Source organism: Zosterops lateralis (genome assembly GCF_965231275.1).
Source record: "Zosterops lateralis genome assembly, chromosome: 2".
Taxonomy (NCBI): Eukaryota; Metazoa; Chordata; class Aves; order Passeriformes; family Zosteropidae; genus Zosterops; species Zosterops lateralis.
The window spans coordinates 90,245,246-90,273,065 of NC_139763.1; the positions used below are offsets into that span (position 1 = coordinate 90,245,246).

The 27,820-nt window shown below is 43.0% G+C and overlaps 2 protein-coding genes across 4 annotated transcripts; both read right to left on the minus strand.

The window, feature by feature from the left end:
* Positions 1 to 477: 477 nt before the first annotated feature.
* LOC310905936 (3 beta-hydroxysteroid dehydrogenase/Delta 5-->4-isomerase-like) lies at positions 478 to 11,708 on the minus strand. 3 transcript variants are annotated; one of them, XM_083854811.1, is made up of 4 exons: positions 11,598 to 11,708; positions 11,122 to 11,335; positions 6,135 to 6,299; positions 478 to 2,236 (listed from the first exon to the last, which is right to left on the minus strand). In XM_083854811.1, exons 2-4 carry the CDS (start codon positions 11,273 to 11,275, stop codon positions 1,422 to 1,424), a joined length of 1,134 nt encoding a protein of 377 aa, XP_083710937.1. In that variant the 5' UTR covers positions 11,276 to 11,335; positions 11,598 to 11,708; the 3' UTR covers positions 478 to 1,421. The 3 variants fall into 3 exon arrangements, with proteins under 3 accessions (XP_083710937.1, XP_083710939.1, XP_083710938.1); XM_083854813.1 differs by having other exon boundaries at positions 11,603 to 11,663; XM_083854812.1 differs by having other exon boundaries at positions 11,543 to 11,657.
* Positions 11,709 to 16,854: 5,146 nt separating this feature from the next.
* HAO2 (hydroxyacid oxidase 2) lies at positions 16,855 to 27,169 on the minus strand. Its single transcript, XM_083854814.1, has 8 exons — positions 27,028 to 27,169; positions 25,246 to 25,398; positions 24,352 to 24,503; positions 23,313 to 23,596; positions 22,720 to 22,935; positions 20,828 to 20,986; positions 19,119 to 19,188; positions 16,855 to 17,105 (listed from the first exon to the last, which is right to left on the minus strand). Exons 2-8 carry the CDS (start codon positions 25,374 to 25,376, stop codon positions 17,050 to 17,052), a joined length of 1,068 nt encoding a protein of 355 aa, XP_083710940.1. The 5' UTR covers positions 25,377 to 25,398; positions 27,028 to 27,169; the 3' UTR covers positions 16,855 to 17,049.
* Between the last annotated feature and the right edge of the window lie 651 nt (positions 27,170 to 27,820).

The window sequence follows — 27,820 nt, forward strand, 5'->3', positions numbered from 1 at the left end:
CCAAACCTCTCCTGGCAGCTGCCCTGTGTTCCTTCAGGATGTTTGATAATGTGACCATGGCAGAAAAGGTGAATCATTCAAACATTTGAAGGTAGGAAGGGATCAAGTAATCTCCTCACAAGCAGATGGAAACCAAAGCCCACACTCTTGGAGGGTCTGTGTCCCCAGAATATGACTGACAGTTCTGGTGTCTGCTATTCTACTTCAGATCTTACATAGTTAACCAAAGGTGTTACTAAAGCACATAGTAATGCTTGCACTGGGACTATCCAATGTCTAGGACACTGAATAATTAAACCCAGCACAGACTTCAAGCTGTCAGCATCCCTGGAAATGTGATTTATTTACATTAGTGCCAAGTCAGGTAAAATGTTTCTGTTCACGCCATCCAAAACAGAACAGAGAAATTCCCATCTTTTGAAGTTGTTTTCAGCAAGTGACATGTATGTTTAAGAAACAAACACTGGATCACATCTGTTTGTTCAGACAAGATCTATATTTTGCCCACAAGTCAAGTTACACATTCTGCAGAAGCTCATGTGGCCATCAGAGAAGCCCAGGGGCAGCACATGTGTACCTACCAGCTAAAGTTAGCCTTTGTTCCCAGCTGAAACATGGTAAGACAAGGATTTTTTTTCCAGCACACTTTGTTTTTCCTCAATGTTCACAAATGTATTGACTCTGCAGTGGGAACCTTCGGTGACCAAGGCCATCCTGCAATATTTTTCTCCCTTTCATTTTCTTGAAGTCATTCTGTTGGACACCCACCAGATTTATTGCAAAATGAGAGTGTATATAAAAGTATTCACCTGACCAAATCTGTCCCTTCTCTCCCTCCAAACACTGTCCTAAATAAAACTGCACTGCACTTACATTGCTTTTGATCTCATGATGCTTACAGTGCTCAAAGTTTGACTTTGAGGTGAACGTGAAATGCACAACACCCTTGAAAAAGTGAAAAAGATTTGTTACAACTTTTGCTATCAGGCTTCTGCCTGCTGCCTGTTTGGTGAGGTTGGCAAACACTGAATGAATAGGGTGTGGCTGAGTGGTGCACATTTGTAAAATGTAATCATACTTCTAGGACAAGCTGTGTTTTACAAAAGCCTTGGAGGTGGCATGGAGAGAAAGAAGGGCTGAAGTGCTCACACGGGTTGTGTGGAGTCTTACTATATAAAATAAGTCTTTGTGCTGCAGAGTTGCAGAGGTGGGTGTGGACTATGCAGTACAGTTACCCTCATCAGCCTGTACTCAACAAACAAATGAACATTTCACTTTTATTTATTCTGAGGTTGGGGTTTCAGTGGGCTCTTACACAAAGTACTCATTTAAATGCTTTCTAGATTGCTGCTGCTGCTCACCCAGCTCTCCCCTGGCTCAAGGCCCTACTTGCTTAGCTGGCTTTCAGCTCCTCTTCAGGCTCAGGCAGTGCTGCTTTGCAAGAGCACCCTTCTCTGGGGGATCACAGAGGCAATCCACTCCCCAGTGCCCTGCTTGGCCTCTTCCCACGTGTAGCGGGGCACGTAGCCAAAATCCTGCTGTGCTTTTCTGTAGGAGAAGGTGAAGGGGGTGTTCAGCAGAGTGACCAGGTGCCTGTTGGTGGAGGGGATGTACCTGACAAAGGGTCGCAGCAGGAAGCTCACGATCTCCAGCAGCAGTGAGAAGTAATAGAGCACTGTCAGAGGCATGGGCAGCCTGGGCTCAATCCCAAACCCCAGATCCTTGGTCAGCTCGTAGTTGAGATCAGCGTAGCTCATGTGAGGGGTGTCATCTGAGATGTAGTAGAACTTGCCCCTGACGTGCTTGGCTTTCTGTGGGGCTCGGAGGGCCTTGGCTGCCTGCAGGTGTGCCCAGGCAATGTTGCCCACGTAGACAGGGTTCACCAGAGCCTCCTTCCTGGAGAAGCGCAGGTAGATGTTCTTGTTCAGCAGGCACTTATCCAGATGGCCTTGGAGAAATGGGCAGCCTTCCCCAAAAATGTACATGGATCTCAGGGCGCAGGTCATCAGCGTGCCACCATCCCTCAGCACCTGGCCATCTGCTTTCAGCACAGAATCCTCTGCCAGTCTCTTGCTTTGGGCATAAGGAAATTTGCATGTGCTCTCATAAGCTGTATCTTCGTCACCATTGAAAATGGGGTCACCTTTGCAGTTTGGGCCTGTCACTTCTATGGTGCTGGTGTATATGAAGTGCTGGACGTTGCAGCGGACACACGCCTCCAGCAGCAGCTGAGTACCTTCAGAAAACAAACATGAAAGGCAGTTCTAGCCAGGAAAAGTGGGGGTTTCAGATCAGAAACAGCATCTTCTGGCCTGAGCTTAGTCAGATCTCCCTCCCTGCAGCTGGAACAATCCTGTCCTGAACAGGGCAGTATATTCAATGACACTGAACTTGCTCTGAATCTGTATTTAAGTAGTATCAGTGCACTTTCCAGAGTTAAACAAGGGTGAATGTTTGGTCCTAATTGCATGTTGTGGGGATATGTTTATGCCAAGAATCAAATTTTTGCACTTCCTTAACTTAGGATGTGTACTGAGCACAGATTCAGGGACTTGTGCCTCTTGGTTGGATAGAGTTGGCTTAAGGCAGAGAACCTTCAGAAGCTGCCCCTCTCCTTAGATATCCTCCCTGCTCTATGGTGAAGACCATGTTTTTCAGGCTTGAGGATGCCCTTGGGTGGTTTCCTAAGAGACAGAATTAGCATGGGACCTAAATCAATGCACTCACACCCAGTGCAAATCTGTCCAGTATTCCATTGACTAAAGAGAAGGGCTTGAAGAGAAACATGGTGAAGCAAGGCACCATAATATGAAGTCAAAGATCATAAAGTGCAATGAGAAAAGAGAGGCTTGTGGAAGTATACCTCCTTTTCTGGCATACTCTGGCTTTTCCTTGCAGTAGTACAGGGTTTCTTACATTTAAAATCCTTTAATGCTTTCATCAGGGGCAGCAGAGGTCAGCTGTTCAAAGTCTTTTAAATAGCCAAGAAGGTTAAATGAGGAAAGCACACTGAAGGGGGAAATAAATACTTTAATAAGTCGTGTTGTTATAGTTGCAATTATAATCTTCTTTTTCTACTCAGATTTGAGGCAGAAATTGCCTTATTTTTTGTGCATGGTGTAATGAGAGAAATTAAGTGTAAAAAGGCCAGTAACTTTGGAAGAGAAGACACAGCTCAAAGACATTTGGAAACATCTTTGGCAAAGGAACATTAAACTAAAATGACTGATATGATATAAAGGAGTGTAGCCTAAAATCCAGGGGATAACATCAAACACCAGCAGTGAGGCACATAAAAGATCTTCCAAGTCTGCTCAGTCTGTTACAGCAGCAAATGTAGGCAGCACAATGCAGACCAGATTAGTGTGACTGCAACAAATATAATGAATTAAAGAGGTTCAGAAGAGCCAGGAATATTGGCAGAAAAATATAGACTCATTAATGAGTGAAAAATAGGAAAAATTATTGAGCTGAATGTTGTTAGGGAACCAAAATTCCTCTTTTCAAGCTTGAACAAGAAAAAGAAAGAAATTGAAACAAATGGATTGAATTGAAATTGAAGCAAACCTGGGTGAAGCTTTCAGAAAAATTAAGGAAGTGCACTGAAAAAGAGTTGCACTGAAAAAGAGTTGCACAGACAGGAATAAATTGATGTGAAAAATTAGTTCATGCAAGTCACCCTGTTTAGATGACAAACAAGCCCAGGTCATCTGGAAAAAGTATTTTATTATATTATTTTTTAAATAATACCTTAATTCCTGCTGTCAATACTGTTTAGAAAATGAGGGGAAATAATCAAATGCAGAAAGTCTTGATGAAATCAATTGAGATAGCAAGTTTTAGCAAAAAGCAAACGTAAAATTATCTTGACAGTTGGTATCTGTTCAAGATGAATTTCACCCAAATAAAATGTGGCTTATTTGAAAATCAGAATTGTATGTAAAAGTTTAAAGATTCCCACAGTAATGGGAATCTAAGTATCTTTCATATAGCATGTAATAAAGTAAATTATTACTGTATCACATGCTTGATTCAGTGAGTGGGTCCCCATGGTTTGCTTGCCCTTCTGGCTGAGGATCTGGTTCACAGAAGGTATTTTGTTTAGATTATAATTAATTATTTTTTCAATTCCCTTCCTTTTATACATTTGCTTGCCTTCCTTCCTGAAATGATCTTTTTGCTCTGAGATACTGTGTGGCAGTGGAGGAAAGCCCTGCATCAAGGCAATTATAACTTGTTCACTTCTGTCCTGGTTCGTGGACATCCATATCTGATTGCTGAAACATTTATGATACACAAGTTCTATTTTCTTGGAGAAACAAAACTTTAATCCTGCAAGCCTATGGAATACATAGCAGTGCCCTGGCTGGTTAGAAAACCAGAAGAGCATCAGAATGGGAATGTAAGGAAACAGGGAAGAGAGGAGAGTGGTATTCACTGGTTGACCTCACAGCCAGTTGGCTCTGGGAGCAGGACTGTAGATGATATTTCTTTCTAGCAAAAGTTGTCAGCTAATTCTCACTGGCCCAGTGTGCTTTTCTCACCTATGGGCAGACACTGCTGGCAGAGGAGTGAGTACTGAGGAGTCAGACCTAAAGAGCTTTCTGGGTTTGGGACATTTTAATAATAGTTTGGTTTTTTTTGTTTTTTTTTTTTTTTTTTTTTTTTAAGTGATGTTTTGTGAGGGGGGAGGTTGGGGATTTTTTTTTTTCCCGTGGAAAAATGTGTTTAAGCAGCACCTTCTGCTGTGAAAAACCAGATTGTGGTGGGAGTACGGTCATAAAGAGAGAGCATTACAAATTCTCTTTCTGAACTACCAGCCATGTATATTTTCATATTACCCAGTGCACAGGTTTCCAGGATCTTGCCTTTCTGCTCTTCCCTCCTGACAGAGGCCTAAGAGGCTGCCCACTGGGCTCTATGCTTTGATCACTGACAATTTGTGGCTTTGATTGAGCAGAAATGAAAGGGTCTGGAAGCTAATGGTGCAGGCAATGAGCCACGTTAAAACAGCTTAAATGAGATCCCACTGTTTTTAAGGTACATGTGAGAAACAACTCAGCTTCCAAGAATTCTCTTTTCCTCTGAACACTGCTGAGCAGCCAGTATTTGTGAAAATGATGCCTGTACAGGTATGTTCCTTATTTTTCTGTGAAGAAGCCCTGTGTCTGTGGCAGAGAGGAACAAAGAACTGGAAAATCTGCTCATGTAAATAAGAACATCTTCCCCAAATCTCCCCCCAGGCTGTTGAAGCAACACAGCCAGGGAGGGCAAGCATGCATGTAGTTAGGCAGTACCAGTTCTCTGTATGGCACTGAGGGTTTTGGCATCACAGACGGGGTGAAGTTGTTCTTTTAGGAAATATATTTAAACTTCCTGGTAGATGATGCTACATGGGCCATTCCTAAGTCTAAACCTTTTCCTTTCATCTGATCTCTCATGATGAATGGGGGTTCCTTAGTGGAAGGGGAAATCCCACCACTGAGTCACTGAAACCCCTCTCTCCTATTGCTCTGAATTTGTTGGGGAATTTTAAATTATAAGCTCAAGGTGGGAGAGCATTTCTTCCTCTCCACTGCCTTCTTGCACATACAGACTTAATGGCAAAGGAAAGAAAAGGAGAAGGAGAAGAAGAAGAAAAAGAATAGCAAGGAGAGAGCCACATGCTCTGGGATGTTATCAATGCAACATTTCTGTAACTTCAACTGAAGTCTGCAGTACTTGTAAAATTTGAAGAATGTACACAGGCAGAGATGCCTCGTGGGGTGGGAGAGTAAGAACCAATTTCTGAGGTGAGCATTGGGATTTCAGAGGGGAAAGTTCCACTGAGCATGGGTTTATGACTATCACCACTGAAGGCAGAGCCTGTGCAGAGCTCACCATGGGTATATGTAAGTGTTGACAAGAATGAATGATCCTGCACTGCCCTGAAATGGAAGACTGGGTGTGAAGAGACCCAGAACTTCTGTGGGCTGCACAGACACGGGATTTGCATCCCTGGGTATGTCTGTGCAAGATGCAGAACAGCCCAGTTGACCTGGCTCAAAACAAACAGGGGTCAGGTGCTGCCTTTCCGGAGCAGACAGTGACCAGGACATAGATGTGGGTTTGAGAGAGGTGCTTCAGCTGCTCACCTGTGACATTGACCTCCCAGATCAGCTTCTTCTCGATGAGGCCCAGGGTGTCAATGAGGGAGGCCGTGTGGATGACGAGGGAGACCCCCTGGCAGGCGCGGTGCAGGAACGTCACATCTCGGATGTCCCCTTCCAGGATTTTCACCTCAGTCTTACCCTTGAACTCTGCAGGGGCAGCAGAAAACAGAGCACAAGACGTTACAGGCACTCCTAGAAGAGCACTGGTAAGAGTGGTGAAGGGCTGACCCTGCCTTGCAGGTGCTGACTGTCCAGGAACAGCAGGAATATTTTAAGGCTGTGAAACAGAAGGCATTGCCCCAGGACTCTAGCGTCAAATGTTAACTACAGCGCTATAGAGATTTATTTTGCATTACCTACCATAGCTCTGGAGCCAATATTCAACATACTTCTTTCTATTTTATTTTTTAAAGAGAAATCTCCACTGCTAGCAAGCTTCCTTGAGCTGTGACCGTGTTAAAGTTCACAGGCAGCTTTAGCTGTGCACTTTCTGGTGACTGGCTGGCCATAGGTGTGTTAACCCAAGCATGCTGAATAGGCACTGCATGTTCCTGTCTTCGAGCTGATGAATGATTTCTCTTCACCTAGAGCATGTGAGCATAGGGATATGTTCATACCTACTTTCTGCCCCTTTACCTTGCCTGTACTGCAGCTCTTCTAATCAATTACATACACTTCTGACATATTTTTCTTGTACATTGGCCAGAACTTATAGTGCCTCTTCCAACTCCAGCTCTGGCTCCATTTCAGTGTCTGTGCTGTGGGGTCATTTTTAGTCTGCACATCTTTCTGGCTTATATCTGAACTTTCAAGACTGTTCCCCTGAGCTACCTCAGTCCTGCTTGATTAAATCCTGCTTTTTAAACCCTCTCCCTCGACAGCAGCTGCAGTGTGTGACCCCAGAGGATCTCTACATCTCAGAGCCATCCCTCCCTAAGCTGTGCTGGGCAGAAGGGTTCTTTCTCCAGCCCAGAGCTACACAAACATGAGCCAGCACCAGACAATCACTTAGAAAAATGTGCAGTCCAAGGCAGTGCTGCTCTCCAGGGAAATCAGCTGGCCTGGCTGCTGCAGTTCCAGAGGAGGGGACTTTCCGAGCACGACGCACAACTTGTAAGGAGGTGGTGCCGTTGCAGCCAATCCTCTGGGAGCCTCTGCTGTGGCTGCACTAGGTGGCTCCCCAGGCACAGCTACTGGGCAGGGACTCTGCAGCACAGGCAGAGCCTCTGTCTTCTTCCAGCACAGTCAAATGCCCCTTTTAGATAAGAGAAGAACCTGACGAATTCGTACAGCCTTTAGCTTCAGCCGTGACTGAAATCTCTTGTATCCTAGTGCTTTGTCATCCACAGCAGGCAGTATTTCATCCCATGTCTTTAGTATGAAACACTGAGAGAAACAGCTGTTGGATCTGGAAGTGAGTGGGAATATATTTTGAAATAGTTTTATCTCATTTTCTCTATAGCATGCTAAGAATGTAACCCTGTATCATTTTAGCAATTATTCTGCTGCAACAGGCTTAAGGGACTTTTTTTTCCACCACAGAGAGTTGGTCTGAGATTTAAGATTTGCAAAACATTTGCAAAGCTGTTACTAAATCTAGAGTTGCTGCCCTCCCAGCACAGTCATTGCCACATGCTCTCTTCTGCTCCTTTATTTTACAGACTGCATTCATTTCCTAGGACACCATCTCCAGAAGATTTACTCTGACCTCTACTTGCATGGATGCAAAAGTGTCAGAGCAGGGCTGGGCTTTGTGTTAAGTACCTGGCAGTTAGATTTGCTCTGATAAATATTAGTCTTTGAACTGCCCTTAGGTTGATGTTCTCCATGAATAAGGCTTTGTGGGATTGTAATAATCCCAAGAACAGACAGAAAAAGTTTTCACAACATAAATTCTGACATGTGACCCCTTCAAAGTTATCACAGTGCCCAGGAAGGGGTTAGGAAAATGGAAAATTTACACCTGCAAATCAAAGCTTTCAGGAAAAGTACAGAAGAAGCCTGTCTCTTTTAAAGCTGATCACAAGAAATCTGCTGTCCAGGTGCTTTGTGCCTTGTTTGGGCTGGCAGTTTGTGTGTGTGTTTGATATGAGTCAGGAAATCTGCTCCTCTATTCTCTTTTAGCCAGCAGAAATTGCCATGGTAAGCACAATGTGGGCTTTGCTCACTTCAGCAGCATCAACTGCATGTCAGGAATCAGCAGATTGATCTTGTTTTGCTTTTGCTGAAGAGAAAACTACAGGTGAGCTTGGAAGAAAGGAGAGGAAAGAAATGACTGACAGACAGTGGTTTCAGTCTGAGATGGCCAGCAGAGAGAAACTTGATTTCCATCTACACAAACCATTGCCTAGGCATCAAAAAAACATATGTGGGTAGGTCAGAGGGACAGGAACAGAATAAATTCAAGTCAGCTTTCCATTTTTGCATAAAATGATTATGACAAAGTACCTACTTGCTTGGAAAGCTTGCTCTTCTTCATCAGTGATTTCTGTGTCCTCTGAGTTGTAAGTAAACTCCCTGCTTGCTATGGAGTAGGATTTGGTTGAAAATGCAAAGATTTCTCAGAAAAATTCAGTGTCCCATTGTGAGCAGTTTTGGGCTCAACAGTACAGTCAGACTATTTGCCCTAAACTCGAGAACAACATAGAAGCTTTGATTTCTCCAGAAATGCCAATGAAGTAGTGAACAACAACAACAAAAAAAAGAATTCTGTAAGTGAAAGCACAGGAAAGGCAGAAAGAAACCTGACATGGAGATGAGAGGTAAGAAACCCCAGGGCACCAAATTCAAGGTGATGTCCATTCCCAACCACACAATGTAACTGGGCAGACTCCAGCTCACAGCACTTGGCATTGAGTGGATCATTCCAGACTCCCTGGGGCTGTGGAAGACCACAAATACCACTGTCCTATGCAGACTGGGTGTGATGGTCAAGCTCTCAGCAGGAAAGTTGTTTGGACAAAGGAGAAGTGCCTCTGAGGGCCTTCTGGCACAAAGACCTGTGACTTGCACATACTTTTCTGTCTTACTACCCACTGCCCTGACTCTGCAAAGATATTGCAAGTGCAAGGTGCTCAAGAGATTAGTGAGGAAAAAACCCACTTAGCTCGGCTCCTGGTTGTTCAAGAAATCCAGATGACATCTGCTAGCAACTAAAAGTCCCTGCAGTAAAAATAATGCAGGTCAGAAGACTCCAGCCCCACCCACAGGTTTTGTAACAGCCCTGCACTTGGAATAGGAGTCACTGTGATAGAGAAGAGCTTGAAAGGGAGTGGCAGGGAAATATTTCGGGTAGTCTTGAGCACAAGGACTGGCAAGACTCTAGAAGAAATGTAGCCACAAGGGCTGATACAGACAGAGGAACTGCCAGTCAAAGTACAGGGGTTCAAATCTGTTTAAACACATCTGGAATGTCAGCCTGTGGTCCCTGCTACCTGTTTATGGGGAAGAAAAGGCTTTGGTAACTGCTTTTTCCCTACCTCCTGTGCTGCTCAGATAGGCAGAAGGAATGTTCATAGAATAGGAGAGGGGGTGTGTGGGCAGTGCTCTATGGAGGAAGAAGGGAGGATAAGGAAAGAGGGCATTGAGCTTGCCTATTAAAAAAAAAAAAAAAAAAAAAAAAAAAAAAACCACAAAAAACCAACATCAAAATGTCTGTTGCAGCTCAGCCAAGAATGTGCCCACACAAACAATTGTTTTTACTCCCCAGGATACTCCATTATCCCCACAAAGCTCTCCTGGCTCAAAGCAGTGTAGATGCCTCTGCACTGCTGCATCAGTGCTAAACCACACACACTCCTGCTGCTTCAGCCTCTACTCTTGCTGCAGGTTTTGGGTTTGTTTCTGTGGAAACTCTCTGGAAACCAGAGCAGGAAGGGCTGCTGCAGGGCACAGGGACATCTGCAGGGCACAGGGGCATTAGAAATCTCAGTGAAATGCTGAGTCAGATTTAATGGAGAAGAAGTTTGAGTTATGTAAAACCACGATAAAGGCTTGTGCAATTTGTACCAGGTTTATTGTGCACTGTTGCTATTCTTTGATGGCACTTTAATGCCCTATAGAGCGATTGAGGCTCTTCAGCAAATCATATGGAGATATTCCTTAAGGGTTCCCATATAGTTTCCTGCAGAGAAGGGGAGTCATGCCATGAAGATGTGATGGAGGAAATTATTGTTAAGTAAATATAATGTAAGGACTTACAAACCTGACTGAATTTATTCCCCCTATGTGCCTTTTTATAGATGTGTTCAGTATCTCAATAAATAGGACATTTGAAATAAAACACTCTAAGCTGCTTTCCCTGACCCAGACTCCTTCTGACACTGGGAACATCACTCACTTGTGCTGTCTCCAATCCACTCAAGATGCAAGAGTCCTGCCCATTTGCAAATGGGTTCTGTCTCTTCTGTTTAGCATTTGCTTAAACACAAAACTGCAATTATGTTATTAACAAAAGCAGTTTAAAATTACTTCACTACAGCTCTGAGCCAGAAGATCACTATTAATCAAATTAATCACAGGTTGAAGAAAACCATTAGAATTTGCACCCACAACTTTGTCACTGCCTTGGCTGTCTGACACCAGAGCCCAGCACAGCATGCTCTGGATATCTCTGCCCTCCCACCCAGTACAGCAATGCTTGAATTTTCCTTTCCCCCAAGAAGTGTGAGACTTTTCCACTAATTTTGCTCTGTGAGTTTTGTTGTAAGAGAAGTCAGGTTGAAGGTAGCCTGTTTACTGCATGAACAGTACACAGAAACCTCAGGCCCTGACAAAAACCCCTCTTGTTTTCACATTTTACATCTGATTTCTGTGCTGGAGGGATGGGGAGGGATAAAGCAAGGCTTTCTTGAGATAAAACCTCTATCTGCAAAGCTGGTTTGGATGAGAGGTAAAGGCTTCCAAGGTACCCATGAGGGACAGCAACACCTACAGCTGCAACACACAGTCCTCATGAAAGGGCACTTACTTTCAAATCTCCCGAGTGCCTCATCACTGAAGGCTTTGTCCAGCAGCCGGACCTCAGCCAGAGCCTCCTCTTCTTCCAGCAGCAAGCTCACAATCCTCTGGCCCAGAAATCCTCCTGCTCCCGTCACCAGGCAGCTCACCCCAGCCAGGGACATGGCTCTGGGTCCCTCCTCCGTGGTGAGCTCACTGTCTCTTGAGCTTGGTTCTCCTCCTGCCTGAGGGAATGAACATATGGCATCAACCTCAAGGGACCTTACAAATCAAAGGGTGTTACCAGAAGGAGAGACTACTGAAAAACAAACTTTAATCCCTATATTGAACAAATTTATAAGCACATCTTATTTTTGCCAGCTATTCCTATTCAGAAGTAGTCTACGTATTTTTTCCATGCAAAGAAAACATTCTTACAAATCATTACAAACCAATTCAATTAACAAATCTAAAAATGCTCAAAATCAACTTCAATGCCAAACAAACCCCACAGAAGTCTGCCTTCAGTCTTGGCTCCACCTCTCTGGAATTCAGAAGACTGCGAGGGAGATTTCCCTGTATTTATATCCTGCAGGGCACCACCTCGGTCGTTTTGCTCCCCTCCCTCTTGAGTGCCTCCTTTACTGCAAAAGAATGTGATACTTCCACACCACTCCTACCGAAGAGGAAGGCTCTGGATGCAGTGAGGTCTCAGCCTGGATGTGGTCCTGCATCCCTAAATCCCCAGAGAGTAAACCCTCCTGTTCATAATTCTCTCTCGCTGCACATACTTGTGTAATACAGTGCCAACATTGTGCCAATATTGAAGACAAGGAGCATTTAAATTAAATATAAATAGCAGGACAAGCAATTTAGAGTGGTTTGAGGAATGGACTCTACTGTTGTATATTTTCTGGATACTGGGCTCCCCCATCATAATGTGGGTTTCTCACTCTCTCTGTGCAAGATCAGAAACTAACCCCAGGGATTTTGTATTTGTTCAGTATATTCCAGCATTTGAAGTGATGAAATTGTTTAATGTACCATCAAAGTTGAATTCAAGCTGCAGGAGGGAAAGACTCACCTCTGGAAATGTCTTGTGCAAGGGTATCTTTTTAAAGTAAGGCTGTTTGTGGCTCTGCAGTGATCTGTGTCATTAGTGCTTTACATCTCCCACATGCTGGGAAAATGCCCAGGTATTTCTCCCTTGGGTTTCACTCCAGTTCTAGCAAAATTGTTTTGTACTGTGAGACCAGGGCAGGGCATTATCCTGAACCTCCTGATGCCAGCACTGCCCTCCCAGGTCTGTCAGGACACGCTGGCTGCAGCTGTGTTTTCTGTCTCTCTCACACAGGGATAGGCTGACATCCCTGCTGAAGCAGGATGAGAAATGGGGAGCTGCCTTGAGCAACAAGATAGTTACAAAGAACTCCAGCAACACAATTAATTAGGCTGAAATCAATGGAAAAGGGATCCCTGATGTGGGGCATAGCTGGAATGGATCTCTAAAAATGCTTTGCTTCCATTCGTGCCACTACCTCCTAAGCTTGTGGTTTTTTTTTTTTTTTTTGGTTTTTTTTTGGTTTTTTTTTTTTTTTTTTTTTTTTTTTTTTTTTTTTTTTTTTTTTAATTCTGTCATGGGTTTTGTTCACTCATTAAAGAGAGACCTGGAGAAAAGCTGTAGAAGAAGTATCCCTACACTGTTAGTTTTTTAGAGCTAAACTGGGCTTGCAAGTGACAGGGGAAAACCCCTTTCTGTTGGAGGAGAAAGGTTTCTAGCTGACACAGATGACAAAGTTTTGGCAATTGTTTCAATCCCAGTGTCCTTGAAAATCCATTCCTTACCCCAACAAAGCTTTAAAAAATGTGTTATCAGTGCTTCTTTCCTTGGCTTTTCACAGTCAGGACCTTGACATTGAATATTCTTATCAGAAGCTGCTGCAAATTAATTTTGTTCACTTTGCAAGGAAAAATAACTGGCTGAATCCTGCTGCTCCAAGCAGCATTCTCTGTAACAGGGCTTCCTTTTTGCATTCAAAAAGGAAATAAAATGCTTTTAAGAGGCACTATAAAACCAGACAGCACCACATAGCCTCTTAGGATAGAAAAAAATCTTGTAGACCAAGCTTGCCTATCAGAATGACTAACCCAGCTGGGGCAGTGCTGATATGAGAATGTGAGTGCTTCATAGGGGACTGCAGGGAGATTTACTGCTGCTGTGCTTTGTCCTCTTAGGTACCTCTTGGTTAAATGCTTGGGTTAGTTTGAGGGGATTTTATACATCACTGCATAGCAGCCTTCACCTGAACTGCTGTGTGGGAATGTCAGTGGTCAGACAGCAGCAATTTGCTCAATTCCAGCTCAGACCTGCTGGTGCTTCCTGCAGTCTCACCTAGAGACAACATTTTCACCTCTTGTTTCTTGTCGACATTGCTGCTGGGATTGCTGAGTGCCATCACAGCTCCTCCTGTGCAGACAAGACCAGCTCTGGAGTTCCCCAAAGGACAAGGAGGCAGATGCTGCAATGGGCTGTACACCCCAAAACAGCTCCAAAGAGCAGCAAGGCCAAAGTCCACCAGACCCCTGACCACCAGGAACCACTTGATGAAATTCAGAGTTACTGCACAAACAGGGGACTTGCAGACTCAAACATAATTGAGCAGCATTTGAAAAGTTTACCGACTGTGCATTCTGTGTGAAGGCATAGACATTTTTTAACTGTGTTGATGTCTTCCTTCTCTTTGGTTTCATTGTAAAATGAAGCCACCAGAACATGATATTTTGCTGTAGAATGGGCTGCATGACTAAGAACATCATTTCAGAAAATCAGAGCTTGCACATTTTGATGAATGTTGGAGAAATGCTATACATGGACTAAGTGGAGTGCTTAGTATCTGTGCAATGCACCATGTCCCATTCCAACCATGTCCCTGATTTGCTGGCCCAGGAACAGCTGCTCCTCTGATTTTACTGGTGCTCACTGCAACAGACACTTTGGGGCAATGACTGCAGGGGTTAGAGAATGTATTTCCTTAGCTTTGTCACAAGGGGACAAATGGATTGGGAGGGAGTGTAGTGGAGATGAGATGACAGAAAGAGAAATAGTGAATGGAAAATCCCCATCAGCATTAGGAAAAACTGTATCATGGTACTGGAATTATAATTTGCAATAAAATTGCAGGGCATGGAAGTTTTATAGGATAAAATGTACTTTTACAGAGGGCAATGCTGTTTAATTATGGAATCAGGTAAACTGATTTTGCTATCACCCAGGGTATCCAGAATTAAGAAAGGGAGAAGGGATCTATTTGTCCAGAAAGAATTTTAATTCAGGAAAGGAGTTTCTGAAGTCTGGCCTGTTGCCCAGTTCTCAGAGAAATGAAGCAAGGAAAGGGAAAAGCAAAAGCATACTCATTATTTAGCTGTATCTTTTGATTTCTAAATATAGAGTAATGACCAGAAAGACACACAGACACACACACACACACAAAATGTCATGTTTCTTCTCATGTGAAAAATTAATGTATTTCTTACCGCTATAGCCTGTAAGCTCAAAATGCCTACACGCTGGCAGGTCTGGGAGAGAGGCTGGACTTTGAGATGTAGATTTACTCCAGGAAAACTTCTACCCATCAAGGTGGGAGGTGCTGTTCCCTCCTAGAAACATTTCCCTCTCTTCTAGTTATACATTGACAAGAGGGAAAAAAAATTAAATCATTAACTTCTGGACAACTGTCCTGTATTGGACTGTGAATAAATACAACTTGTCATAGTGGAGGAGAGTTGTAAGACACTTCAATCACTTCAATCAAGGTATGAAGAAAACCACCTCAAGAGGCCTCAGTGTTTCTGTGTCTTCAAACCTGACAAAGAAAATATCTCCTATTTCAGTAATAGCAAAATTCTTCCAGTAGAATGGAGAAAGTGATTGTAAACATTTCTGACATTATCTCCAGTATCAAAAAGGCCTTTTTGTAGTAGTCTTTGCTATATTAGATAGCACATGATTTCGGCAATTAACTAGAAACAAACATTTAGTCCCATTTTCCCTTTACTTTTAGGAAGAACTCTATTTCCTCATCTGAAATTGATGAGTGACTCATATATTTAAAGGCTGGAGAAATTTGCATCATATGCCAAAGAAAAATGTTTATGTTTGGATCCATTTTGTAGATAAACTACCCTTGCAAGCAGACTGATTCTCTGTCCCATCCTCCAGGGATGCTGGGAAGCAGCAGGGTTTGATTAGTCCTTAACCTACATGTTTACAATCTTCAAGGACAGTTTTTTTGTAAGATTTAACCTTGCTTGAATGTGTATCAGAAGTGGGCGCAGACAATGGGGCATGAAACTTTGGTGGGCATTGGCTCAGGCCTCATCCAGATCATAGAAAACTTTCAATGTCTCGGAAAAACTGGACTTGTTAAATAGACTCTCATCCTGATTGACCTCTGTCACCTCTCGCTTTAGATTCACTCACCAAATATTTTTGGTTTTCACTCAGAAAATGCTTTCTTGCAGCTTTTCACAGAGATACATGTGCTGCCTCTGCAGCTCCATGTGGCTGGTCATGGCAGCACAGGGGTGTGGCAGGGTACAGATCTCATGTGCAGTTCTTGTTTTATCATTCTGTGATATCCTCAGATAAATGCAGATTTTTTTCAGATTAAAGGCAGCCTCTGGATATCTCTGTGCCAACCTCTTCTCACAGCAGTGTCAGAGAGGTTGCTCTGGACCTTGCCCAGGCAAGCACTGAATATCTCTAAAAATTGAGGCTTCACAAACCCTATGTTAAGGTGTCTGATTGCCCTCATGGTGATTTTTTTTTCCCCTCACTGATTTCTACTTGGAATTTTCCTCATTGCAACTTGTGCCCATTGCCTTTCACCTTTTTACTGCACACATCCAAGAAGTCAGCCTGGATCTTCTCCAAATGAGTAGTGAAAGGCAGGGATGTGATCCCCCCTCCCCCTGCCTTAGCCTTCACGGGACTGAGCACTCCCAGTTGTCTCATTCTCTTCTTGTACATCCTTGAAATCCATCAATGTGTGTGATGTGGTGTAATTCCAAAGTCTTATCTGTTGGGCTGTCAGTCTGCCGACAAGGTTTATTGTTACTGGAGCACAGAGGAAGGTCTCCATGTGAAGGCCTCTGGAAGATCACTGCAGACACTCTTATCTCTGAGAGAAATTAAAGCCTAAACAGAGTGAGCTAACAGGGTTAGCTTCTCCCTTCTGCCTCCTTTGAGCTGATTTAAAGTAGGCTTTGTGCAAAAGGTCACCTTTTGGTAGCACATGCCAGGGAAATGGGGATGAGGGTATTGACCCACTCCAAAGTGGGGTGAGGCTGGGGGTTTGCACCAGTGAGAGTTCTCAGTGCCCCACAGCTCTGTGGGGCTCTTTGCCCCACAGATCTGCTCCACTCCTTCACTGCTTTGCATTTAGAAGCAGTGGGCAAGAACTGCCCCCACCTTCAAAAGGTAGCAGCTGGGGTGCCTGGTAGCTGATTCATCATGTTTCTATGTCTGTTATGAATACATCCTGGAAAAGCCAAATCTCTGGAAGATAGCAGCCACAACACTTACTGTTCCAGGGCAGGAAAGGTATGTGGATTTCGTTGCAGTGAGACTTGGCAGGACAAGTGGAAAAAGCAAGGCACAGGGTTTTCCATGTCTGGCTGTCCAATGTAGCAGAACTTTGGGGAAGACCCAACAGAGGTAAAGTCATGGAATAGCCAGTTTAAAGCAAATTTAAGCAGCTAGCAATTACCCAAACTGAAATTATTTATTGGTTTCAATAAAAGCTGAGCACAGCCTTTGCTAGCCCAGAGCCTTTCCTAATCTCTTCAGAAGTTTCCAGAAGGACGTACGAGATACTTATTGCACCTCCTTTTTCATCTTCAGTCTGGTTGGGACCTCAGCTTCAGCTGCCTCTGTTTGGTGGGCACGGCAGGAGGCTGATCACAGCTTTGAGGGCTGAACCAGGTGTGGGCCAATCTCTGAGACACTGGCACAGCCTGCAATGAATGAAACATTGGTGAGAGAGAAAGGTCTGTGGAAGAAGCTTGGAAACCCTGCTGCTCTGAATCCCAGTTTTGTATGAGCCAGGTTGGGATAGGTTGGTACTTCAATATCTCCACTCCTCAGTGGCATCTTCAGCCTTGAGGTTCACCCCACAATGTGAGTTAGAAACATGAAAAAGTTACTTTTATAACAAGCTGAGCAAGGTGCAATCTGATCCAGCCAAGTCAGCAGAAAAACACAGAGAAAAGACAGGGGTTGCTGTGTGCCAAATGGCCAGAGGTGAAGATTTGCATTGCCCTTTCATTTGGACAAATATGGGTGGAATAGGGGTGCTAGTTGACAGCTGGCTGAACATGGGTCAGATGTGTGCCCAGGTGTGATACAGGCATCCTGACCTGTGTCACCAATGGTGTGGGCAGCAGGACCAGGCAGTGTTTGTCTTTCTGTACTGGGCACTGGTGAAGTTGCACCTTGAATCCTCTGCTTAGGTGAGGTTTAGACTGGATATTAGGAAAAAATTCTTCACAGGAATTGTTATCAAGCATTGGAAGAGGCTGCCAAGGAAGTGGTTGAGTCACCAGCTCTGAATGTGTTTAAAAGACAGGTAGATATAGATATGTATATGTATAGATATGTATATGTATATAGATATGTATATGTAGATATAGCAGTAAGGGACATGGTTTCATGGTGGAATTGGCAGTGCTGGGCTAACAGTTGGACTTGATGATCTTAAAGGTTTTTTCCAACCTAAGAGGTTGTATCTTTCAACGAATTTTACAGCCTCATCAAAGGGATCCCAACCTCCTACTCTTGCTGAATCTTGTGCCCTTTTTGCACGTAAAGAACTGTAAAAGTCTGCTGGGGAAAAAAATCCAGGAATCTTTACTAGTTGAAAAAGTAACCCTTACACCCACATTATGGCCAGCAGGATTTCAGCTCCAGTCTCCCAGTCAGAGTTGCTATCCACTTGAGTTCTACATGTCATAATTTATAGAATATCCTTGCATTGGAAGGAACCCACAAGGATCATCAAGTCCAACTCCTGGCCCTGCACAGGACACCCCAAGAATCACACCATGTGCCTGAGAGCGTTGTCCAAATGCTTCTGGAACTCTTCAGGCTTGGTGCTTTGACCACTGCCTTGGGGAGCCTGTTCCAGTGCCCACAACCCTCTTGTTCAAGTGTAAAACTGGAGCTTGCACTGGGCTTTGCAAATCTGCTGCTTGGTGAAGGGGACAAACAGGGCAGCAGGAGTGGGAAATGCAGAGTGAGAGTAAAAGCTGGGAGGAGACACAAAGGTACTGCCATAATACTAAGCCTTCTGATGTTAGTTTACATACTTTCCTTCAAAGTCTCTCAAAATAATGTATATTGTTTTCATTCCTCTCAGTGATGGACTTAAGGATTGACCACTGGGGTCAGAGAGGTGTTCCTCTCATTGACCAATCCTTGATCAAATCCCAAATACTATATAAACCCTAAATCATAATAAATTGCCTTCTTTTCCCTGCTTCTACCTGACGGGTGAGTGTGGTTCTTTTCGTGTCCCTAACTGTGACACAAAGGCTTTTAAAACGTGTGTGATCACCTACAGACTGTATTCTCTAATACACACAGAAAAATTCTGCATCCATTTTTAATGAACTCTTCATGCAGAAAAAAAATCAGTTGCATTTTACATTGCTAAACATTAAATAAATACTGGAAAACATATGCTGCCATTCCCAAGAGATTGCAAGTTTTGCTTGGCTATACTTAGCAGTTTTGCATCTCTTCACTTGGGTCACAGAGCTGCTCTGACTTACTCCCTCCATGCAAACTTCATTGCTGTGACACCTGAAATGCCAAGTGGTTTCACAGGAAACAAAGAATCTCAAGTATAGCAGCTAAAAATATCAAAGCTCCTGTGGATTCCCTTCTTGTGAACAATCCATCACACTTCTGATTTTATAGGGTTTGCATGCAGAAACATCAGTAACACCCATTACAAACAAAATACTTACCAGCTAAGGCCATAGACAAGCGAAACTCATCCTGCAGAATTCTCAGGACATTCTGAAGGCCTTCTTCACCCTGCACCAACAGAGAAAGTAGTCAGAGTAAAACCAGCACTGGCACAGAGCAGTGCTGCAGGATGCCTGCACCCTGACAGCTGGGATAGTCCCTTAAGTGTGTGCCAGTTCCATTATGTCATGCAGATGAATGATTAGAATGATATGATGGATGTGCTCAGTTTATCATAGATTAATTTAGATGCTTTTCCTTTTGTGATACATCTGAACAGGGAAAGAAAACAAAGCTGTTTTTCACTTCTGACATATTGCAGTCAGTTCCTTTTTTTGTTTTAGCTTTCAGTTTTCCCCCACCAATGGGCTTGCTTTTTAAAATGTCGAGCCTTACGATGCTGACAGGTTTTAATGAAGTAATGAGAGTTTTATATATATTACCACTCCAGAAATTGCACTTTACTCAAATACTGGACTGAATCTTTAAAAAATAATCTACTATGTGTTTTTCTCTGTGCAAGTGACACCAAGAAGCTCAAAAGCCAATAAAACATATAGAAGATTTTGTTCTTACTATAAAATACTGGGGGATTTAATTTTTTTTTCTCTTAAATTTTCTTTTTATGTCTTGCAATAATGAGTGCTTTGGGTGTAGATAATGTTAGTACTTATTTATGCCCTTTCTCTATTGTATGCTTTGGTAACACCACTGAGATACATCTTTCAGTATACTCTATGGAATATAATACCAAAGCATAACTGAACCCCCCAAATACCATCTCCTTTCTGTTTCAATTGTGGGAAAAGTGCAGGCAACTCACAAGAACATGCTTTTCAACTTAGGCCCTTTTTTGATGTTTACTGGCAAAAGAAACAGTACTGCCAACTCTTACAGGTTTTTTTCAGGAGATTCAGGTGATTTCTTGCTCAAAGCCTTATTACTGGAATAGTAAGGAAATAAAATGTGTCTAGACCATAAAAAAACGTATCTTTTCTTCTAGAGAAAAGTTTTGAAAAATTCCATCCAGGGTGTAAAAAGCAAAAAATTAGCAAAAAAAACCCCAACTGGTATAATAATATTTTAATTTTAATTATATTATGTTTATCTTCTCCATCAGAGGCACTGTGAATCACAGAAATATGCCTGGAGTTGAGAAACAGCAAAGCTGGAACTGAAATAGCGGTGGAAAGTCCATGTACCTCCAGCATGCTCAGCCTTGTCCAAAATGTTTCAGCCATCTGTGGGATGGAGTTCTATATGTATTTCCAAAGAATTCATAGCACTGCTGTAAAATCGTTCTACCAAAACCATATATTGTTCCCAGGTATTTGCTGAAAGCAAATAAAATTGTCACACTTATCTTTCTGACAAATAAGGCCAGCTCCAGTTTTCAAAAGCACTCGTGGTCCTGAGTCCTGAAGTATTTCAGGACTAAGCTTCAACAACAAGAAGTCAGGTGCTACAAAACAATGTCATCACCTTCAAAATCCCATTGTTCAAAATCCCAGGAAATTGTGAAATTCAGTGGTACTTTTAAATCAGAGGAAATGTCAGGGTTTCATTCAATTTGGGGTGATTCCACTTCAAATTCAGCAAAATAAAATTTAAAAATATATTCTCTGCCAGAGAAAACTCTGTGACTTCAGTTGTAGGACTGCTGGAGAGTGTGAGAATCAGGCAGATGAACTCAGAGCTCCTTACCCACCTTGTAAGCCAGGCCCCATAAAGCTGGTCTTCCAATAAAGACGCATTTTGCTCCCAGTGCCAGTGCTTTTAACACATCGCTTCCTTTTCGTATCCCACCATCCACATAAACTTCGACTCTGCCTTGTACTGCCTCCACAACCTCAACCAGAGCATCAATCTGCAAAGAAGAAGCCAGTCTCGCCTTGAGGGCAGCTTTTGATCCCAAGAGAAGGAGGATATATTCCAAAGAGACAGGCAGGGATGCAGTGGTTTAGTAGGATACCTTCTCGAAACAAAACGTGACAATGCATCATAAATAGCTCAGAACCAGGAGCTCCAGAATAACATGCAGTTCCCTGTTTTCCAGATACTGAATGCCATTTTCCAGTGCTTTGTTTATGCTGATATTCTTTGTTATCAATTTTGATTAGTGAAAAAGTAACATTTTCATTAGATTTATGAAAGATTTTAAATATAAATTTCAATGGGAATAACTGTCATCAATATCTTACTTTCATTTGAGACAATGATGAATAATACTGCTTTTTGCAAAAAAGGCTGACGTCAAACCTCTACTGCTCAAACTACCTAACCTTACATTTCAACTTAATCCTGGCGACCACTTGTTGAGTGCCTCCCACTAAAGCAGCTGTGAAGGGCTTCATTTGCTGTGAAGTACAGTCAATCATTTCCTCTAGGTTAAGTTTCCTGATTCCCTAAGGTCTTTTCTGTAGAATTCAGCATGGAGTAGAGCCTTGGATGTTATTGCAGGGCAACACCACACAGAGAGGGCTGGCTCTGGCCCCAGATGTAGTACAGGGACAGGACATTGCATGGACATAATTAACTCTCCTTCAGAGCAGAACCAAAAGGCTCTTTTCTGCAGTGTCTTATACCTTTTTGCCTTCTTTTAATTTTCTAATTTTTTATTTTTTTTCTGAATTTCAAACTGAAAACCTTCAGGCTGAAATTTTCTAGGACTAGCTCAGCAAGAGCCAGGCTTGGCACCAGAGGAATAGCAGAGCCCGACAAGGTATCTGCTGCCTTGTCTGTGTACATAAAACAACTTTTAGGGGAGCAGAACAGTTTCATGTCAATGTCATTTCTGTTATTATGCCTTTAGCATTGAGTTTATTAATTTTTTTATTCATTATTGTCAGCCTTGACGTAGAATAGAAGAGAATTCCCTGGTACCTATTTTTATTTAACAAAAGAAAACCGAGAAAAGAAAGTTCATAAGATACTGTGCAATGCAGAACTGTAAAATAAGAGCAATTGGAAAAACTGACAGAAGCCAAATTAAGCCAGTGAAATACACACATGTCCAAACAATGCATGATTTCTCTGTACAAATTAAAAAGCAGGGGAATTTTTCTCCAGATAAGTTATCCTTTTTCTGGCTCACGTAAGTCAATAAATTCCCACTTAGACTTGAGCTTGTAAATACGCAAGCAGACCTCTCACTAAATCTAGCTGCATTGTTTTGCATGTTTTGACAGATGTGAACAATGAGAATATATTATGCTCTCATTTGTACCATTTTGGTTCCAGAGCTTTGTTTGCTTTTTTTTTTTTGCTGCAGTGCATAAAGAGTTTGAGTGCGCTGCACCAGCCAATGGAGACACAGACAGGAACTCTTCCCAACCTAGGCCAGTGGTTTATCTGCACTTATGTGGGTCCTGTGGTACTTACAGAACCCTCCCAAGAAGCTGAGGAAATACTTCAGTGGGTAGCCCTCATGCCAAAGCGTGGATCTCACTAGTTTAAAGCTAAAGTAGATCTGCAAACATCCATGGACAAACTTAAGTCCACCAGAAGTGTACACACAAACCTGGGCACAGAGATACCAGATTAATGCAAACGTGCAGACCATAAGCAGGGAAAATGTGGGACATCCATTTTCTCACTTACAGTGGCAGGTCCTTCATCCAGCTGCCTTCCACCATGATTGGACACAATAATTCCCTGAACTCCGTGTTTCACTGCCAGCTCTGCATCTTCCCTTGTCAAGATGCCTTTGATGATGATGGGCAGGCGTGTCAGGCTCCGCAGCCAGTAGATGTCATTCCAGGTGACTGAAGGGTCCAAGCTGTTGGGTGGCAGCCCATACTCAGAGCAGTCATCTCCCTACAGTCAAAATGAAATAGCAAAAGGAAAGCTCATACAAGCTGCGACAGCACACAGGTCCCTTGGTGTCTTTCCTTGCCCTAGAACAGATTAATCAAACTTGCCAATGGACATGTTCATCAACTCCAGAAATGTCACATGTCTCTGGAGAAGAATAATTACAATGGGCATGGAGATCAGTGTTCTAAGGCAGTTGGATGGGGATTTTGAAGACAGAACCCAGTCTGGCAGGAGGTCAAACCAGGATGCTGCAGAACTAGCAGGGGAGAAGTTACACCCCAGTACAGCAAATGCCAAGGCAGCAGTTACCCAGTGGTTTTTGTCTCATGTGGTACATGCTAGTGCAGTGAATGAAAGCACAGGCTCATTTTACAAACCTCAAAGGCTCCTTCCAAGTTCTTCAGTTTCATGTGGGGAGGAAGGCGGAAGCCGTTGCGGACATCGTCGCGTCTCTTGCCGGTGTAGGGCAGGTCTGCGGTGAGGACGAGGCCCTGGAATCCCAAGGCCTCTGCCCGCTGGACCAGCTGCTGGGAAACCGCCCGGTTGCGGTGGATGTAGAGCTGGAACCAGCGGAGGCCGCCGGGCGCGGCCGCGGAGATCTCCTCCAGCGTGCAGGTGGAGTAGGTGCTGGCAATGTAGCAGGTGCCCATTGCTCTGGCCGCTTGGGAGGCATTGGAATCAGAAACAAAGGCATTTCAAAGGTCTTGCCAGACATTAGATACAAAACCATGCACTGTTTGCAACTCCTGATTTCATGTGTCTCCTACAAAGCACAGGGCAGCTATGCCCTAGGATTAACAATGACTGCATTTACCATGTACTCTAGTTAGTTCATGGTTAAGAAAGCAGAAAAGGGAGAGGTAATTAACCAAGCTGTACTTTCATTTTGCATCTACATTTTTAGAAAAAGTGTGAATTTTATCTTTACAACTGAGTCCTCTCAGGAATGTACTGTTAAATCAGCTCAGTGTACACAGAAGAAAAAATATTTCTAGGGGTCAGGTCTCCAAACTCACCACAGCATTTGTAAAAAGAGGATATCTTTTTCTCCAAGGGAGGCATTTCTTAACCAGTAACAAGGAATTCACAATCTGAATCTCATCCACCACTTTTACAACCCATCTAGAGTGCCTAGGACTGAAAACCTTATGTGGTTTTTGGTGTGAGTCAGAAATGTGTCCACTGCCCTTGTCTTCAGTTTGCAGCAGACTCCATGGGGCTGATTTTGTATGGGGGTAGATGAAGAAGAAGATCAATGTCTATACAGCTTCCTATGCGTGGTGTCAGAAAGTGGGAATGGAGTTTGCTCCCTCAAGCCTGAAAATTTTTCTCAGTCACACTTCAAGTCATCCTAACAGCTTCTTGAGGTTTTCTACAACTCCCTTTTTGCTACATGGCACCAGAGCAGAAGAATACCTCTGGCTGTGCTTTTCTCTCCATCAGGCCAAGCTAGCTGGTGGAAGCCTGTAGGGGCGATTCCTACAGGAAAGCTGATTTCAGAACCCAGGATTTTAGTCCTAATGTCCATCACGGATACATCCCGCAGCATACGTGGCCGGAAACGAATTCTGTAAGGCAAAAAACCCCTTCAGGATAGTAGATGTTCTGTGAGTCTTCTGAAGTTTCATGGAAACTAGGTCTTTGTTCACTGATTGCAAAGCAGGAATCTGAGCCAATGAAGAAAACAGCAAATTATAAAATTATAATAAAAAGAAAATATAACAAACGCCCTTTGTCCTTTCTGGTTGCTTTTAGAGGTCAATTCAACCAGCAGCTTGATCACTTCCACTTTTCATTAATCCTGCTTTACTGGCCACAGTACATAATTTCTGCATCTCTCACCTCAGTTCACCAAATCTTGTCCTCTCCCAGGCTCTTCTTACTTGCAGCCATGCTGGCTCCTTCTGCTTCACCATTTGTGTGTCTGTCCTCACTGTACAGTGTGCATGCCCTCAGGCTTTGCAGCATGTTCCCCAAATGCCACCCTATTAGCACATAGGGTTCCTGCTGTTCACCAAGAGCTCCCTGTTGCGTCTCATGCTATCAGAGCTACTCATGCCCTTTCCTGTAATGCCCACACTACCCTAGGACCTGCCTGTACCCTCAGCATCCCTAAAGCCTCATACAACCCATGTCATACTCAGTCTGGCATCAGAGCATACAGTGCATGTGGCTCAGGTTTTGCTTTTAGCTTGGGGACCCCTTGGAAAGGACAAGGTTTTAGGTGTCTTTGCTTGTCAAGTCCAAACACTTACACAAAAACAGTTTAAAAGGTCCCAGCTCAACCTCTTCATTTCCTTCTCACGTTACCTTTTATATGCCAGGATGTTTTCATCTCGTGTGGTACAGTCGTCTGCTCCAGCTGCAAAATAATCCCAAGCAATCTTGGGTAAATACTTCTTAGCATAAGCTTCGAAGTCAGAAACACACACCATAGCCATTGCTGAGAGATGTGTAAGGAACCTTGAAGAAAAGAATAACATGAGCAGAAATTAGATCCCTGAACTGTCATTCTCTCTTCCAGGGGCTCTGAAGTCATTGAATGTAAAACTTGGAGCCATCTGTTTTATAGAAGTCTTGCTGAGGGTTGTCTCACTCTATCTTACACATAGATCTATGAATCTTCTACTCCAGTATGAGGAAAACTTGCAGATGCAGCCATGAGAGTAGGAGGAAGCTTGCTTCTCTTCATTCTGTTTTAAACACGAGCCTGGAGAGGACATTTTAGGCCCTCTGCTATTTCAATTGTGTAATTCTGCCATAAGTTCCATCTTAAAACAAGCTGTGTTATTTGTTCCACTAATTCTGCTCAAGGGTTGTCCCAGAACATCATTTGTTAGATTACCCCTAAGGATGGCTCCGTGACTGAACGATTAGTTATGGAGCAGAGTGATGGAATTCAAGATCATGAAATCTGGAAACAAGTAAATGTAGAGTCTACATCTAACCTGCTCCAGCATGAACACATTGCCAAACTATGTCCAGACCCTGAGAGCAAGTCACTGTCAAGGCCAGTACTTTGGAAAAAACAAAACATTTTCTACAGATCTTCCTTTCTCTTCTGTAACAAATATCTTCTGGGTGTTTGCATTACATGCTGGAGCACCGATATTTACTATAAAAGGAACATACAGAATTTGGACAAACCATGAGAAAACACTGGCGAAGAACAAATTCCACAATATGAAACATGTTTTTCAGAACTAACCTCAGCCTTTCAGGGAATGGAAGTGGTGTGACCCAGATGTCTAATCAAACCAACATAAATGCTGCCCAGAAAATGCCTGCACTTACATACTTTTGAAGTAGCAAGAACTGAAAGCTATGCAAATTAATGTTTTGGCAAACTGTGCCCGTGTGTACAAAAACATGTACAAAACACAGACAAAGTCAATTTTCTAAATTGTTTGTTGCAATTACTTCTGCAGTCCTGATTAAAATAGGTATTTAGCGAGGTATGTGGAAACATGAAATTTTAAAACAGCTGTGGCTTGGTCTGACTTCTCTAAAAAATCTACAGGAAGAAGTAAATATGCCAATTTTCAGGATTAACCTCCCACTGCAGATTAGCAAGAGTTGCAAAAGCTTAACCAAAATCAGCCCCATGTGTCCCCTGTTGGTCCCTTTTAGCACAGATAAACACAAAGGTTAAGTACACAGAAACAACCTGTCAAACTGCAGGCACCCTGCTTCTCACTGACAGAAGTACCTGTGTTTGCATTTGAAAATTAGGAGTCACAATTCTCTGCTAGTAAAGAGCCCAAGTTGAGGAACTCGTTGGAAGAGGAAGAAGAAATGCAACTGATTTCTTCAGTATTGTTCTGTCTGCTCTGACAAGCATTAGGTAGAAAGAGATGCAAGTATCCCAAGCCTGTTTTCTCTGACTTCAAGAACTGTGCTGATAGCACAAGTCCTCATATATACACTGAGGCATTCGTTAAGCCATCTATCACAACTTCTGCTTTTCTAACTTTTAGAAGGTCAAAATCATCAAGCACAATAAGATAAACCAAGTCTTGTCATGGCAGAATAAACAGGAATTTTAAACAACCCAGACTCAGTCTTGTCTTCCAATTCAGACTTCAGACTTACTTTGGGATTTCAGGGAAAGCTGCAGGGGGTGAGAGCCTCTCCTTCAAGCTTGCCTGCGAACAGGATTTCGAGGAAGTCTTTTCACTGAGTAGCTTCTGTTTCTTCTGCAGTCAATGAGCAACCACCAGAGAGTAAAGCTCAATCCTGTGGTAAACTTTGTACTGTTTGTAGAACACTAACTTTGTTTTGCTATCAGGAGATTAAAAATCCCTTCTAAAAACATGCATCATCTCGTCAGTGTTTGCGATTGCTTGGGACAGAGCCCTGTGGCCGAGCTCTTTGGCAGTGACTGAGGGCTGTGCATTCACTTAGGCAAGCAACAGTATTTCAGGGGTTTTAATGGACCTCTAAACTGTTGGTAACTTGCCACTTCATCCTCCCATACTGATGATTCACAGACAGTGTGGGTAGTTACAACTCCCAGCTACAAAGCCTGGGCTCTTCATTAGCATGTGGAAGATGTTTTTTGCTTTCTGCACTGTATAAACAACTAAATTATCCTTTGTCTTCTTCCATTTTTAATGGCCTGTGAGTGCTCTCTCATCAGGACTGAGGTACCTACAAATTTATGATATTGATTTAAATTTGCAAGATATGAAAAATAAAAACTGCACAGTTTTATTTGGCCTTTGGCTTCTTTTAGCCTTTACGGTTCATGCCTTCAACATTTCCATGCAAATATGAGCCTGAAGTTTTGATTTTTGCTAACTGAGAAATGAGATATTAATTACAATGGCAGGTGCAGAGGATGAAGCAGAAACTTGTTCAAACTTTCACAAAGTATTGTTGGCCT